Below are 17,436 nucleotides of genomic sequence, written 5' to 3'. Positions count from 1 at the left end.
TGCATTGTATGTTTTTTTGAGGATGTTAATTATTGTTGTGTTTTGTTTTGGCCCCTGTTCCAACTACAGGTTTGCAGTCTGGCTTTGTCACCCTACCCCGCCTATCTCGCCATGACAAACAGTCCCAGGACTCCTACGGAACATTATCCCCAGACTTCTGGACAATGGCAGCCTGACACGGTCGGACTCCCTGAGCTCCTTCACCGTCGACCTGGGCCCCTCTCTGATGAGTGAGGTCCTGGGTATGATTGACAATCCCAACAATAGCCTTTCCACCAATCACCACTGGTGCAAAGGCGACTAGGCGGGTGAACTGGACGAAGAACACAGCTCTGTGTTTGAATCGGTCACAGAGAGCCCCGTCAGGTATCCTGCCAGCGTCGGTGCAGAGGACTCGCCCTACAACAGCAGGGGGCGCTCTTGCACCTCCGAGTGGGGTTCAGAGACACCGAACGGGGATGATAGCAATGTCTCTGCAAGGGCCACTCCAGACGCCTCCATGTGGTCTCCAGCACGGTAGGAGCCAGGGATCGAAGTGGGGCAGTTTCGGCGTGCCGTGGACGTCCTGGCTCGTCACTATGGAGGCGGCAGCCAGGTGAAAGGCAGGCAGTGTAGCAGCGACGAGACAAACGGCTCTCCCGTGCTCAGCCACAGGGAAGAATCGTGTACCAGATGATGAAGAAGAGATTAAAGTGTAAACATATGAGAAATAGACCTAAACATTTTGTAGCCAGGTAGTACACAAACGCCAGTGCAACTCTTAGCACTTGGGACCAAAAGCTTGGAGTGAAAAATTCCCGAAGACGTTTTCATAAACACTTTGTTTTTCAGATGTAGTCCAAGTCTCAGTAAGGTCCTGCAGTAATGCTTGTCCATGAAATAAGAGGTCATTAAAACACAGCAAAGTATGGAGTATTGCACTCCCCTCGTATGCATGGTTTCTTAAAAGGATAAAATATGGCATGATATGAGAAATCAGGAAAGTGGCCTGAGGACGGTAGGTTGCCTAACCTAAACCAAATTCATCATTGTTTCTGTTTATTTTTTAGAAGAACAGATACTATATGTGCAGGTTCAGTAAAGTAAAGGAGAAAATGCTCTGGCTATAATCATGCATAAAACAACACATTGGCATTGAGAACACAATGCAAAATAAACATTTGCTTTGACAACTGAAAATGAAACCAGATGAAAGAAGGCCATATATGTTGTCACAGGATAAAGTACATTATGTTCACAACAAAACACAGGCCTTTCAGTGCTGTAGGTAGAAAGGCAAACTTTAAAGGCACACATGGAAAGAAGCAGCATCAGTGTCCCTGTAGTATTAACTTACCAGTCCACCAGTGACTCATGGAAGACAGTGAGGTGAGGGTTAACTGCTTTACAGTGGTATATGGGGGAGAGGGTCACCTGGAAAAAGGAAAAGCACATCTGTACTTTCTTCCCTTTTATACAGTGTATATCATATATTGTTGTATATACGTATATTGTTACCTGATCACCATGTCAACATTTGGACATCTTGTATATGTTTCTCAAATAACAGGTTGTGATGCTGGGATTGTTTTCCTGAGACACAAAATGTAACTCAGAGACAGATGTACACCTTCTAAGATGTCAGTGTTACCAAAACCACCCAGGGCTGGTCCCAGTCCTGGAGTAAAAATGATTGGGGTTTTTGATATAAGGAAAATGTAGTACCTCCCCCTGTGAGTAAAAGTGCAAAGGTCTGCAAGAACTAAAACTAAAATCCATTGACCAGATGAATACTACAGTGTATATGAATTAGCAAAACATTTTACTGACATGCTTTCTTAATCAGTCATAATTCAAACCATATAATGACTGACTTATGATTATTTATTTTTTAATCCAAATATACACAATAACAACACATAACATATGTTTGTAACATAAAAACAACTTAAACATGACACTTTTGTGTACTGACACATTTTTATGTACTTCAAAACAGCCAAGAATGCTGTTTATTTTATGCTGGCTGAAGTGTGACATTTTTAAACACCCATAGAGGTAATGGTAAACATATTCTTAACACTGGCCAAATAAAACAAACATTTCAAGAAAAGAAAATGTCTTTTATACTTTCTGTGTGTAGACCGAAAAGGATATCTACTGCTCTCTACTCTTTAAAGATTTCCTCCCTTCCTTTGTTATTCCTTTTGCCATGGCAACAAATAATGCAGGTGGATAGTTATGTCATTACATGTCTTTTTTTATAACAATGTAACAGATTAGAATTATAACAAATACTAAAATTCTACTGTACTGACATTTACAGACATTAGGCGTTTCATAAATCATCATAAAATCTTTATCTGATTCACCAGTCAAGGTCAGGCAAAAAGATCTCCATCAGTGAAGGAGTCAATTGGACTGACAGCCCAATCCTGATATGTCAGCTGTTGAAAATTCGCTTGAGGAAAATAAGGACACTATTGAGCAAACGGTCATAGTTATGTAGTGAATGTCTTAATATCCAGAGGGCTTACATACATCTTGGGTCTCTCTCATATGGAGTACCCCTCTGGAGAATGAGACAGCAGCTTTTTGTGCTGTTGTTGGTGTTTACAAGACAAGTCTGGTGGCTGTTAGCAACATAGTTTTCCCTCTGAAACTAGCATGCTATGTCATATTTCTTTAACTAACCAAAAGCAGCTTGGGGTTTAAACTCCAGGGAGCAGCCTAGCCTAACATTATGAGTGAAATAAGTAGGAACATTGGCCTTCTATAAGCACATGTAGGCCCACAGTGCAGATGACATTTTAAATTCAGTTGTTAATCTTACTTGTTGGTTATTTGGCATAACATCATCGCACAAATAACCATGGGTTTCATGCCTTCCTTCTGACACTAGCCTTTTCATTGGAGCAAGAATTGATTTTTGTGTGTCTCTCTTTTGTGAAAACAAATGAGAGGGAATTGCTGACAAATTGAAAACAATCTCATCTCTACACATGCCCTTACATTCAAGAGTTTACAGAGACTAGGCTACAAAACCTACTTGCTATTGTTGTCAGCTATTCAGATTAGACTGTGTACACTGGATCACTGCTATGTAACTAAAGGATAACTAGTCTGACACGATTCTTGCAAATACATTTATACTCAACCATAGTTAATAAGAAGAATCCCACATATTCACATCAAGTAAGTCATATTCACATTTTATTTAAGTTGCATTAGAGAAATGACTCGAGAAAAAAGACTAGGCAGATAATTATTTAAGATGGTTAATAATCTCAGGATCATTGTTGCATCACAGCCTCAACAGCTCAATGAATGAGCATTTGAGATATGTAGCTGAGAATCATATCAATTAGAAATACATTGCTTTATTTACAAAGGGAACCTCACTGAAAACCAAGGTCTCATTCAACTACCCTGCATACAGAAGTAATGATTAAACGTGCAATACAAATGTTTAGACTAAATAAAAGCCAGAAATAAAGAATTGATAAAAGAAAATACAGCTTAAATTTACAAATATAGTATAATCTAATAAAGTTACTATAAACAGCATAGTAAAGATATAAATGGAAAATGGATCATATCTAGATAAAACATGTGAAATACTCTTTTAAGAAATCCTCACTTTTGAACCTGGTGTTGTAGAGAAAATGCTTCCAACTGTAACACGGATTGAAGGTCATTCCATTTTTTGTAAAATCTTTTTTATCATTTATTTATCTAGCAGTTATACCATTAATATTAATAGCATATTTACCAAGTTCTGTGGAGATCCACTGGATTTCAAAAGTAAGCCAACTCTCATGGAAACTCTCTTTTGTTTGTTTGAAGGTAGTTGGAGAAAGGTATTTAATAATTTTGTAATTGAATAATTTTATAACATGTATACATCTAAGCTCTTCTTGGCTTGCTCTTTCGTGTACTTCCTCCACTCCTTAGGAATTTTTCCAGGTCCTTGGAATCTTTTGTTGTAGTATTTTTCCAAGTCATCTTTAAATCGACACATGAACCACTTCCAATAAGGTAGTTCAGAGTGGTCAGGAGTGATGGACCAGTTGGCATATTCTGGCCCAGCCTTTCTATATTCTTTCAGAGGAAATTTCACATCAATGTCAGAAGATGGACAAAAACTATCATCACTTGCTATACCAGTTGTGCAGAAATCTACACATAGGGTTCTTGTACCACTGAAATGCCATCCATCTAATCCATTTGTGCGATGGAAAGGGACACTGTGATCATTGGGATGATCTTCCAGGGTGTTGGTACAGATTGCTTTACAGAAAGGACATTGGGCCCAGCAACACTTACTGAAATGTTGATTCAAAATTTCATCGGGTCTTCTCCGAAACTGTTCAGTTTTAAGGAGAGACAGTTGGCTGAAACTTTCATTGAGTCGGTGCACTATTATGTCTAGTGTGTTACAAATCACCTCTTCAAGAAAATTAAAATCAGTGATCTCAGAGGCATCAACATAAGACTTTTCGGCAAATTTCAGCTCGTCTTTTAGTTCTTCAGAAAAAAGCTTCAGCCACATGTTGGCATCCCCACAATTTTTCTTGACTTCCTCTGTTGCTGATTGTGCTGCATCTCTTGCACATTCGGTCTTGTGTTTTAGGTTTCCTTGAATTTTTGAAAGAAGTTTGGGACTTTCTGCCGTCACCATATACTTCTCAACCTGCTCTGTTATGAAACTCTTGAAGTGTTCCTTTGGATTGTCAATGTATTGCATGAACTTGCCAAAATTCTCCTCCTCTGCTAAAGAGAGGAGAATGTGTCTTTCCAGGTTCAGCCTATTCCCATTGAATGCAGGAAAATTAGACTGCATTTCAGCTGCTAAATCAATAGCCGTTTGGTCATACATAGCCTGCTTGATGGACAGCTCCAGTTTGCTGCATATGAAGTCTCCAAGCACTGCATGTGATTTTGCCCCTTGACAAAAACCCATAAAGACCTTGTAGTACTGACCTCTCTGACCCTCCAGGTAGATGAAGACATCATTCGCTTTTTGGAATTTTGTATGAAGTTCAGAAAATGTTTTGCTTGCAACATCGCACACAAACAGTAAAAGATCTACTGTGAACATCTTTTTGAAGGTAAAACCTCCCCGCATCAAGCTCTGCTCATACTCACGCACACTGTCTGTGACTGAAGCTGCTATCTCTTGAATGTAAGACTTATTGTAGCCCATTGTCAGATCTGAGTATTTTTCAATTATTCTTTTTGCTTCCCCATGGATGTTTCGAGTTAGATCTTTTATAGATTCTTGCTGCTCATCTGTCAAACCATGTGTCTCATGTGTCTTGAACAAACCTGACAGATTTTGCCAAGTATTTCCAACAAACGTTACGAAAGCATTGTACTTTTTTCCCTTGTTTGCTTGTTCTGACTCTTGACATTCAGGCTCTACAGGCATTACATACCCAGAATAGTCACCCTTACAGGTAATGTTTTTAAAGTCAGCCTGTCTCCACTGATCATTCAAAAAAAAATTCTCAAAGCCCTCACTCAGCATACTCATAACATCCTCCCAAATGTTGCAGTCTTTCACACGAGGTACTTCTGATTTCAATTCCAGCAGCCAGCCTTCCCACATTTCATCAAATTCTTTCTTAAGAGCTTCTTCACTTTTGTCCAGCTGTTTAAGACTCAAAGCAAGATCTTTGCTCTTTTTGAAGAGAGTATCTTGGTACTCTGCCTTCCTTTCATCCACCTTTTTACAAGTCGTCTTTTGATGAATGAGGTCATTCAACTTTTTTTGTGTCTCTTTCACAAGGTCACTGTGAACATCACATATTTTGGATTCAAACCTTCCTCTCCACTGTACCAGCATTTCCTTGTCTGTATGTTCATCAAAATATTGTGCCATTGTTTTCTCAACCTCCTTATATGTGGGCTTCATCTCTGCCAAAAGGAATTGTTCCTCTGTAGTGTTTAGGATGCCATTCTCAATTCTGTTGTGCAGTTTGTTTTCAATGTGTAGCATTGCTTTTCTGAGGCTCCAGGTCCAATTGCCATATTCTGTCTCCAACTTTCTGTACATGGCAATCTCCAATGTGTTTTTGAAACTGAAAACGAAGTTCTCATTCAACAAGGCATTCCACAGATCAGAGATGCTTGTCTTAAATTCAGAGAGCTTCATACCTTTTGATTTTGAGGCTTTGCTGAGAATAGTTTTCTTCAGATCTTGAACATTTTCACTGTAGCATGGATTTGGAGGGGCCATGGGTGGACTGCCCTCCCAGAGTTGAGCAAAATACTTCACATCTTTCTGTATGTCAAAAGCAATAACGTCACTAAAACACTTTGCATCACAGTCCTCCTCTTTGGCTGCTAACTTGGTCATCTCATCTAGTTTGTCTTGCAGACGTCTCTTTCCCTCCATGTTTTTTTCTCCTGCAGTGATGTCCCCAACATTCTGATGTACAAATACACAACTGGGAGACAGTTTCACTTTTTTCATCCGTAGGAAAGCCTGCACAGCAATTTGAATGATGTCTTGCATTTCAGCAGGATTCTCCCCAAATATATTGATCAGGGTCATGTGTCCTAGGCCTATGACAAATGTGGCCAATTCATTGTCATGGTGGATAGTTGCCTTCCCAGCAAGCTCTAGGGCTCTGAGTCCTTCAGTGTCAACGACAAGAATGTAGTCAAACTTTGCCTTGATATCCCCGGTCACACTAACTAGCTGCATGAATGCCCCTCTGGTACACCGCCCAGCACTTACAGCAAACTGTAGTCCAAACATCGCATTCAGCATTGTGGATTTTCCAGTGCTCTGAATGCCCAGAATGGACAAGACAAAGATTCTCTTGTTTCCAATTTTGTTTATGACTTCATCCAACACAGCACTTATCCAAATCAATGGAACATGACCAGCATCCCCATCCATCAGCTCCAGTGGGTACCCTGATATCATGAGTTCAGCTGCCATTGCCGGGAGCTTTGACTGATCTCCTCCACCACTCACTGATACATCAGCTTCATATATCTGCCCCATCTCTCGCAGGATGTGTTCCAGGCCAAAGGTTGCTGCATTCAATTGGTCAGATATGTTCTCCAGCTCTGTATGTTGTTTCATCAGCTGGTGAGATTTGTCGTGTTTCTTCTTGAGAACCAAAACTTTGGACCATTTTTCATTATATTTATGATGGAGTGCCACTAGTTCATCAGATGTGGAGCTGTCTATGAGGATGCTGGTCCATTTCAAAAAATACGTTCTACTGAGGGATGGGAGTGAGTCCAAAGCGCCCAAAAACAACTTCATGAGGTCGCTGCAGCCAGCCTTTTGTTGCCTGGATCTTATTAATCCCATTTCCTGTTTTATCCGACTCTTTTGTTCCTCCAGGTTTCCACGTGGGCGAAAAAGGTCTTTGTTTTTCTGGCACCACTCATGCCACAGTTTTCCTTGGCACGGCAGAAAAGTTTCCTTGACTTCTGAGTTTCCCTCCAGCAAATCCGTTATCTGCAGTGCAACTTCTTTACCCATTCTGCAATCTCCATCATCCTCATCCACTTTGATTCCAGACTGCTTTGTCAGATTTTCAAGCCTAGGATTTTCAAGATTGTCATGCCTTCTCAGAGACAAACCCTCATTGATTGCCTTTTTCAATTCTCGAACTATATCTGACTGATTCCTGTCTCTTAATCCCATTTTGAATTTTCCTTCGCCAACTTCCTCTAGGAGGGAGTCATCCTCAGTGAGAAGACAAATCAGAGGCGTAGGGGAGCTGAAGAGCTCTTCCACAATTGCCATGCTTGTGCCGGTCTTACTAAGGCTGGGTAAGAAAGCCACATTAACTGAGGCCATTTCTGATAAAACAGTTTGTTGCATCCTACAGGCCTCTCCATCACCATGGAGATTACAGATGGCAACGCATTCAGGAAAGTGATCAGTGTCCTTACCAGACGGACAGTACCAGGCAATCTCCACTACACCGTCCATCAGCAGGCGGGTTCTGCTACTGCCTGGGCAGTGCCTGTGGAAGAATGTGCTGTGTCGTTCATTGATGAGAGAGTTTATGAGCTGAGACTTGGATGTTGACACAGGTCCAAGCCTGAAAACAGAAACCATTGGCGTTTCAGCTCCATACATTGGCTCATTATGGACGGTCACTATGCCTGAAGCATCAGTTGACTTCCAGCTTTTCCAGACTTGACGGAACGCCCACAGAGGGAATTCAATCTCTGAGGTAAAAGGGTTTGGCACTAGCAGAGGCAGAGCATACTGACACATTGAGAGTTTTGTCAGTAGGGACTGCCTGAGGAATGGGTCAGCAGAGTGAAACACTGCCATCTGAACATCCATTGGATGAATCTGAGCTTGCTTTTTTACCCCTTCATTGACCATATCTTTTTTGTTAAAGAGAGTAGCAAAGACATCCCTATTTTCATTTTGTCTACATTTAACATTTTCTGGAGCCAATCCATTTTCTTCGTTGATGGGAATGTACCTAGCCCTGTAGTTTGTCATAAAAAGCAGATTAAGAAAAGTCTGTGCTAATTCTCCCTCTACCTTTGGACCCTGTGGCTGACATGAGCGTACGTCTATTTTAAGAATATCTGAAGTTGACAGTTTGTCATTATCTCTGCCTGGGAGGTTCAATCTGGTAAACAGTTCTTTCAATTCCTGTTGATTGTTTGTTCTTCTGGGTTCTTCTTTTTTCTTGGACGGATCCTCAGCTGTTTCCCAACGGTGTTCTTCTTTCTGTAACATCAGTAACAACCCCGTTACAATTCATCTATCCATGGGAATATATATGTAAAGGAATGCTTTGCCCAATAGTTTATAGCCTTTATAGTAGGGGGAATTAACCTCAATGCTGTCCAAAACAGCATTATTTAAGTGGACAGTGGACAAAGTGTTTTTTGGCTGAAAAGACTTTGATTATACTGCATGTGTACCTTTGAGACATTTGAGAAGCACTTTTTGACCTCACTTTAAAGAAAACTTATGCTGCTGTATGTGTATCTGTATGTTTATATCTATATGTATATCTATATGTAGGAAATGTCTTGTCTTATCTGTTGTGCCTGTGCACTTTATATGTTTCACCGTGGGAGAGTGGGAAACGTCCTATCGATTCCTTAGTATGTCTTGACATGCGAAGTAATTGACAATAAAGCTACTTTGACTTTGACTTTTATTTAAGGAATGTTTAAGAATAATAAACTTTAAGAATAAACTGGGTTACAACAATGAGATACATTTTTGGCCAAACTATTCCTTTAAGATGGTGTTGAACAAATTGCAACTCTGCCCAAGTAACAGACAAATTAATATTTTGTCCTTTTTAAGTGTTTTTAAGGTACCGTATTTACCTATTAACCACACCATACAGTATATAAACCGCATTAGAGTATTTTATGCAATTTTATAAAACAAACCTGTGTATTGACCACACCTGTGTATTAACCGCAGTTTATTGAATGTTACACCGTGCCATGTAGTTCTGGTGCAAGCGCTACTAGCCATTTAAAAGTTGTATGAAGTAGGGATGGGCATTTCAAGCAAAAATACTACACCTACACCCCCTCCCATGTACGTTCACACACAAATACCCCATTCCCACTCACAGTGTAAACCATTTCTTGAGCATTTATTTAGCATTATGGTGTGGTGTGGGAATGGATGCTTGCAGTGGGAATTAAAACCATTCAATTAACGTTTTTGAGAAGGGCAAGGGGGCGGGGGACTGTTTGTTGATGTTGATTGTTGATGTCCGAGTATTTCTCTCAGGATTGTTTAATGTCTCTGTAAAGCATCACCCGCAACCTGTTTTTCCTGGTTGCTCTGGTATCTAGTTGCTGGCTAAGGAAACTTAACCTTAAATGGAAGAGTTCCATGAAATGAAATGATCGCTAGTTATCTTGCTGATATTACAGTCTCCTCGATTTAACTTATAAAATTATAATAGGAAAAGGCAGAAACCCTCAGGGTGCCTGTGCAGCTTCATATTAATGAATTCATATTCTCGAGTTCATATTCACACATGTTTACATGAGTTTCAACACATGCTAACAGCTGCCAACTGTTAAGATGGTTCCCTAAGCTAGAGATAGCTAGAGTAGTTAAAAATCTATGATGGTAGAAACCCTCTGGGTGCCTGTCAGGTTCATATTAACACAAGTTCATATTCACTTAAAGGAGTTCATGTGTCGTACATGTCTGGAGCTCCCCCTAGTGGTTATGTTAGTTAGTAAAACCGAAAACCAATGGGTAATGTTATTTGAAGATGTCAGCTAGATAGCTAAAGTTTTATGACATTGTGATATACATGATATGCTAATATACATGATATAGCACCTCCCTTTCCAAGCCTGTAGTACAACCTATGGTGACCATCAGATGTCCATAGCTAGTTCCAAAATGATATAATCTACTACCGCATCAAATAGTCTGTCAAGTGCTTCCGAAGTAAGCCGCATGATATAATGTGTAAACTTAGTGTATTGTTTACAGTATTGTGGTTGTGAAACATTTTTCTTGACAACCTGTTATGGCAAGAATAACTCAACTGTCCAAATCAGCTCAAAATTGAACCTTTTAGATTAACATTAACACAACATTAAGGATTGTACAGGGAATTGTATGATCATTTCATATACTATTCTTTTTTTGTTTATTTATGAAGGTGCATGCTCTCCCAACTGGACATCTGAAACATCTCAAGGTTGTTTGCTTCTTTGTTCCCCTGTTACTAGTTTTAGCTACTTGTGTAAAATGTCAGTTTAAATACTATCGTGAATTTGCAGATTCCTAAAGGACCAATATGTAATACATTTTCTGTACTAAATCATAAAATAAACATGATGTCATCAGAGATTAAGGAAACTTGCTAAACTGAAATACTGGCTTCTCTGACAGCAATGCTACAGCCAGTATATTCCCCTTTCAAAATGTCTTTTCCAGAGCGGAATGTGTTTTGGCCTGTGTGATTCCGCTCACTGCCCATTCCTCCAGTACCATTTCGACAAACCTTACTCATGCCCATCCCTAGCTACTAGTTTTTCATGTATCTTATCAAATAGAAAGCATATACCGGTTTTAGAATTTCAATTTTGAGACAATCATTGGATGTGGTCAAATTTAGCTTTGACTTGACTTGCCTCTTCTTCTCTGTACCCTGCATCTTGAAGCAGGACCATACCTGTCAGGTTAGGTTTTATCTGTGAGATTTTCAACATTTCTCATGTCTCATGTACGTGACACTGAACCTCACAAGCCTGACTAAATCTCACAATCCTAATAGCATGGAATAATAATTACAAGTGCATTAAACTGCTGTCATGTTCGCACTGTGTGGCTCATTATGTCTGTGTAGCCTTTAGGCTACTAGTCAATGAAGTTTCAATGTTCAACATCACTGAACAACTTCTTATCTCAATGCAAACTAGACCCGTTTAGGAAATGCATCGCAAATGTAACAATATGTTTGCATGTGATGTATTTTCAGTGTATGTGTTGGCAGTGAGGATGGCTCACGGATTTTCATGGATTTCAATCATTAACCTCAAGGATTTCAGTCATGTTAACTTGACAGGTGTGGAGGCCCTGCACTTTCTCTTCGCTCTGTTGCTTCTCCTCTAGATCCTCTTGTACCACTGGGACCTGCACTGTCTTCTCCTCCTCCTCCAGATGTTTGTTTGCACTGTAAGTACACTATCGGTACCAGTTCTAGGAAATTACACAACCTCCTGTCATATGACAATTCATGATGTTTTGCCATCTGAATTTTTAAATATGTTTAGGCTGCTGAGATAGAACTTTACAGAGGGGTAATGGAAGACATCGTTCCACCTCAGAATGTTCTTAGACACCTGCGCTGCAACTGCATCCAAACACTACAATTGTTTGAATGTATGTATGTAGGTGAACTCAGAAGAAATAAAGAAAAATAAGGAAAAAGTGCCAAAGCCCGTGTCTGGTCAATGAATAGCTTCAAAAGCTGCTCCTGCTAAAATGTTCAGTGTTAGTTATTAGTTGAAGAGGGCTTTAATCGGTCACGGAATACTCTGGAGCTCCCCCTAGTGGCACTCTGACATTGACCTGTCACGGAGGCCATGTCGGAAGCATTGACCGGTCAAGGAACAGACTCTGGACCTCGCTGCATTGACCGCATACGCAGCTCCCCATAGTAGCATTCTGGCATTGACCGGAGGTATTCTCTTGCCTCAATAGTGTCATTAATTTTTGTTAGGTCTAATATGGATTCTCAGAATCTTGAGTGGTTTAATGAGCTTGCCATGTGATGCATAATCTAACAATATTTTGGGGAACACCTGTGTTACATGTGTAATATTTGCTACAGTGTAAGAACATTGTTACTTACCATGTATTTGGGCTGTGGTGCTATCTGCATTGGATCTTCAGGTGGTGGGTATGGAGTTGATGCCTCACTTTCCTCATTCCTCCCATCTTTACTGTCAGGGTTGGTCAGCTTTGTAGCCATAGTTAGCAAATCGTCTTCATCCTCAGTGACATTCGACACTTCAAGGCCCTGAAGATGTAGGAGATTGAATTCTAGATTAGTAGTAAATCAATTATTGTGTGAGTGAGAAACTGCCATGTTCGCACTGTGTGGCTCATTATGTCTGTGTAGCCTTTAGGCTACTAGTCAATGAAGTTTCAATGTTCAGCATCACTGAACAACATCTTATCTCAATGCAAACTAGACCCGTTTAGGAAATGCCTTGCAAATGTAACAATATGTTTGCATGTGATGTATTTTCTGTGTATGTGTTGGCAGTGAGGATGGCTCATGGATTTTCATGGATTTCAATTACTTAACTCACAGATTTCAGTCATGTAAACTTGACAGGTGTGGAGGACCTGCACTTTCTCTTCTCTCTGTTGCTCTTTCTCTAAATCCTCTGCCTCTTGTACCACTAGGACCTGCACTCTGCTCCTCTCTCTAACTCATCCTCTTCGACATCTGCCTCTTATATCAGCAGCACTAAACCAGCCATCACTGGCTCACTTGACACTGGTGAGGGCACTTCCTAACTAAATTCTGCATTGGGCTGCTAAAAGGAATAACAGTAGGCTACTAGTATGAAATAGATGTGCAATTATTTATACGTTATCTGTTAAATTGAGCAATATGTTATCATTACTGGGGCCTGGAAAGAAGTAACTCAAATCCTTTTTGCAGAGCAGTGGGCTTGTTTTCAGAATAACAGGCTTAGCTTTGGCTAACATACAGTACATAGCCAGCCATGCTCCTAGCTAACACTGACAGAATATAAAAAATATGAGCTGGTTTATCATTTGCAAACAATAGAAACACAGCAAACATTTTAGCTGATCTACTTATAGTGTAGTGTAGCGACTTGTCATCACTTGGCATTGTCAAAGTTTAATGTTGAGCTCGTCTTGCGCTTTTTTGTGTAGATTCAGTGTCCTCAACCTGGCAACCCACGTGAGTTTCAAGTTTGAGGAGGAGGGGGAGGGGGGAGACTACACTTTCCAATATTTTGCATTTGGAATTCAGTACTGATTTTAAACGCTTAGTTCCACTACATATTGCATAAGATTTATTTTCCTTGTAACATTGCTTTCAGTGAACAGAACTAGCTAATTGAACACAAGCATAAAGATATTGAAGGCATACTTTGAAGTCAGGAAAGTTAAGAACAGTAGCTTAACATCACTGTGACATCTGTGTAATTGCCTCTGCCAGTGCCAGTGTGGGAAACACTTGTTTCAAATGAAGATTATTTTATTATGGCCATAGAAGAGGACTCCCTTGTGTTATTCCTATGTCTTGTTGAGAAATCACCTGAATGAGGAAATCACCTAATTTTATGGCTGAGTGGGTTAAGTAGCTGCCAACAACCAATATACCACCAAACAAATCCATCACTTTATTAGTAATGTTTCCTGCAGCATACTATTAAGACTCATTTTGTGCACAGGTTTTTGATGGGCCTAAACAACAGTCAGGTTCTATGATTCTATGGGAGGCTATAAAACAATTAGCAATACTATTAAATTTAGTTTTTAAATGTCCTTTAACAGTGACAAGTACTACTGAACTCGGTTGATGACTAACAAAACATACTTTCAGCTGTGCATTACAACACGTTTGGCATATCTCCAAGTGCACAATACCACCGCAATGGAGGCAAGATTATCAATGGAACTATGGGATATTTGTTTGCACTGTAAGTAAACCATCAGCACCAGTTCTAGTAAATTAGACAACCTCCTGTCATATGACAATTCATGATGTTTTGGAAGTAATGGAAGACATCATTCCACCTCAGAATGTTTGAATGTATGTATGTATCTAGGTGAACTCAAGAAATAAAGAAAAACATGGAAAAGTGCCAAAGCCTGTGTCTGGTCAATGAATAGCTTCAAAAGCTGCTCCTGCTAAAATGTTCAGAGTTAGTTATTAGTTGAAGGCGGAATTAATCGGTCACGGAACAGACTCTGGAACTTCCCCTAGTGGCACTCTGACATTGACCTGTCACGGAGGCCATGTCGGAAGCATTGACCGGTCACGGAACAGACTTAGGACCTCGCTGCCTGCTGACCGGAGGCATTCTCTTGCCTCAATAGTGTAATACATTTTTGTTAGGTCTAATATCAATCCCAGAATATTGAATGGTTTAATGAGCTTGCCATGTGATGCATTCATAAAAAAAAAATTTAGGGAACACCTGTGTTAGGCTACGTGTGTAACATTTGCTACAGTGTAATAACTCTGTCATCCTTAGTATGAATGTTTGAGGGAAACAAGCAGTTCTTCAGCAGGTCATACACATTTTGTACATGCATCAACATTGTAACTTACCATGTCCTTGGGCAGTGATGATATCTGCATTGGATCTTCAGGTTGTGGGTATGGAGATGATGCCTCACTCTCCTCATTCCTCCCATCTTTACTGTCAGGACTGGTCAGCTTTGTAGCCATAGCTAGTGAATTGTCTTCATCCTCAATGACATTCGACACTTCAAGGCCCTGAAGTTAAAGGTGATTGGATTCTATATTAATAATAAATCAATTCTTGTTATGTGTGATGCGCAGCGGAGTGCATGCTATCCGACTACTAATCTACGGTACCCCAGGCTACATCAAGTCACCACTAGATTATTTTGAGAGGGTAATTCGAAGAGGATTTAGAAAATGGAAAGACAGGTTAATTCCTACAGGTGGAGAGACAGAAAGTTCCTATAGACAACCTTTGGCCTCGATATGGGGTTAGCACATCGTTAATATAGCCTACACAAGTTTTGTTCAGCGCGGAGATTTGGAAAGGAAGATACAAATCTAATTTGTGATGGCTTCAAGCGGAAGGTGGACCTGTAGGAGGAGGATGACTGATGTCATCTGATGTCAGTAAACCTAGCTTACTTCTGATGTCAGTAAGCCGAGCCGATTTCTCATAGGCTACAGACACACCCACACGTCAACTAGAATATCACGCAACCGTTCACCATCAATGTTGAATAACTGGTTTCCCATGCACATTTTTTTTTCCAGTTGTATGATCTTCCGACTAAAACAGAAAAATGGAAAACAGTTCTTTATCCCAAATTTTACTTTGCCCATGCTAAAAAAAAAATTCAGGTTTTTTTTTTCTTTTCAAACAGTCGTTTGTGATTAGGAAATTTAACTGATCTAGTTCATGGAGATCCTAGTTACACTGTAGGCCTACGGGTGTTTTTTTTTTTTTTTTGTCTAGACGTGATGTAAGGGTAGCAACCAGCAGTATTAGTTTATTTACCACCTTTCTGATTCACACTTGACACAAATTGATTAAATATGTTAAGGTTTTCCAGAGTCCAGTATTGTATTTTACTATAGGCCTAGGCTACAGTCTATAGAACTACCCCACGACAAATATCAGGTAGCACTTCCTTGTCATCTAGGCGGAACTCGGGATGGGATAGCCTATGATATCCCATGCCAATGTTGAATAAATGGAATCCAACAACAATTTTCTTTTTTTTTTCAATTGTTCTATCTTCTGAATAAGACTAAAACCAGTTCGTTACCCCAAATTTTTAAATATTTTTTTTTTCTGTATGCAAATGTAGGCTTAATTAAAGCTTAAATCATCAATTTGTGTAAATTTGACATGATAGGCTATTCAATGCTATGTTACACCTAGTTATCTGATATTCTTATCCCATGAACTTCGTTGGCCATTCCACCAACGTCTGACTACATAGCCTGATTGAATTTGCTTCAACGAACACGTAAAACTTTCACTAACTGCAAATTCACAAATGGCGACTATCGGAAAATCCAGCCATGTAGTGATGGTGTTAATATTTCACATGAAGCCCCTACGCAGCTGAATAAGACTAGTACTCTCACCTGGCCCCATGTTAAATCACCAGTAGCCTAAATCAAACACCTGTAATATAGTAATAGTAATTCAAGCAAGCTCCCTAGAAAGTCAATCATCGTAGCCTACTATTTGAGTAAAGGAATGACCTTAATGTTGCTGAAAGTAGACAGCCTACTAACAAAATGGTCATCATGATAAAACCATAGCAGATTTTGCCATTGATGCACCTATCTTACGCTCTACAATTAAGAAAAAGGTGCCTGCAAGTAGATAAAAACTAAAGTTACACAGCCTGACCATTTCTTCATGTCACATCCAGATCCAGAGATAAATACCCTTACCTTTGATGTCAAATGATGACAGATAGCAGACAAACAAATATGTCCTTTTTATAGTCCAACCACACCTGGTTACTGGAAATCACGTGATCTCAAGTCTCAAGTCTGTTTCACTTCTGATGTCAGTAAGCCGAGCCGATTTCTCATAGGCTACAGACACACCCACACGTCAACTAGAATATCACGCAACCGTTCATCATCAATGTTGAATAACTGGTTTCCCATGCACATTTTTTTTTCCAGTTGTATTATCTTCCGACTAAAACAGAAAAATGGAAAACAGTTCTTTATCCCAAATTTTACTTTGCCCATGCTGAAAAAAAAATTCAGGTTGGTGGAATGGCCAACGAAGTTCATGGGATAAGAATATCAGATAACTAGGTGTAACATAGCATTGAATAGCCTATCATGTCAAATTTACACAAATTGATGATTTAAGCTTTAATTAAGCCTACATTTGCATACAGAAAAAAAAAATATTTAAAAATTTGGGGTAACGAACTGGTTTTAGTCTTATTCAGAAGATAGAACAATTGAAAAAAAAAAGAAAATTGTTGTTGGATTCCATTTATTCAACATTGGCATGGGATATCATAGGCTATCCCATCCCGAGTTCCGCCTAGATGACAAGGAAGTGCTACCTGATATTTGTCGTGGGGTAGTTCTATAGACTGTAGCCTAGGCCTATAGTAAAATACAATACTGGACTCTGGAAAACCTTAACATATTTAATCAATTTGTGTCAAGTGTGAATCAGAAAGGTGGTAAATAAACTAATACTGCTGGTTGCTACCCT

The 17,436-nt window shown here is 39.7% G+C and overlaps 1 protein-coding gene across 2 annotated transcripts; it reads right to left on the bottom strand.

The window, feature by feature from the left end:
• Nucleotides 1-3,175: 3,175 nt before the first annotated feature.
• Nucleotides 3,176-16,958, bottom strand: zmp:0000000912 (interferon-induced very large GTPase 1). 2 transcript variants are annotated; one of them, XM_042705968.1, is made up of 4 exons: nucleotides 16,644-16,958; nucleotides 14,799-14,966; nucleotides 12,330-12,497; nucleotides 3,176-8,704 (listed from the first exon to the last, which is right to left on the bottom strand). In XM_042705968.1, the coding sequence occupies exons 2-4, from the start codon at nucleotides 14,916-14,918 to the stop codon at nucleotides 3,869-3,871; spliced, it is 5,124 nt and encodes a 1,707-aa protein (XP_042561902.1). In that variant the 5' UTR covers nucleotides 14,919-14,966; nucleotides 16,644-16,958; the 3' UTR covers nucleotides 3,176-3,868. The 2 variants fall into 2 exon arrangements, with proteins under 2 accessions (XP_042561902.1, XP_042561903.1); XM_042705969.1 differs by lacking the exon at nucleotides 12,330-12,497 and having other exon boundaries at nucleotides 14,799-16,958.
• Nucleotides 16,959-17,436: the final 478 nt, after the last annotated feature.

Source organism: Clupea harengus, unplaced genomic scaffold, assembly GCF_900700415.2.
Source record: "Clupea harengus unplaced genomic scaffold, Ch_v2.0.2, whole genome shotgun sequence".
Lineage (NCBI taxonomy): Eukaryota > Metazoa > Chordata > Actinopteri > Clupeiformes > Clupeidae > Clupea > Clupea harengus.
The sequence above is the reverse complement of the archived record's forward strand: the minus strand, read 5'-3'. Positions and strand labels throughout refer to the sequence as shown.

Bases quoted from the DNA above. Each gene is read 5' to 3' on its own strand.
- zmp:0000000912 (XM_042705968.1), bottom strand. From the start codon at position 14,918: ATGGCTACAAAGCTGACCAGTCCTGACAGTAAAGATGGGAGGAATGAG. The intron at 12,498-14,798 runs GTAAGTTACAAT...CTACATCTTCAG, and splicing joins CATCACTGCCCAAGGACATG to GGCCTTGAAGTGTCGAATGT. The intron at 8,705-12,329 runs GTAAGTAACAAT...CTGATGTTACAG, and splicing joins CACCACAGCCCAAATACATG to AAAGAAGAACACCGTTGGGA.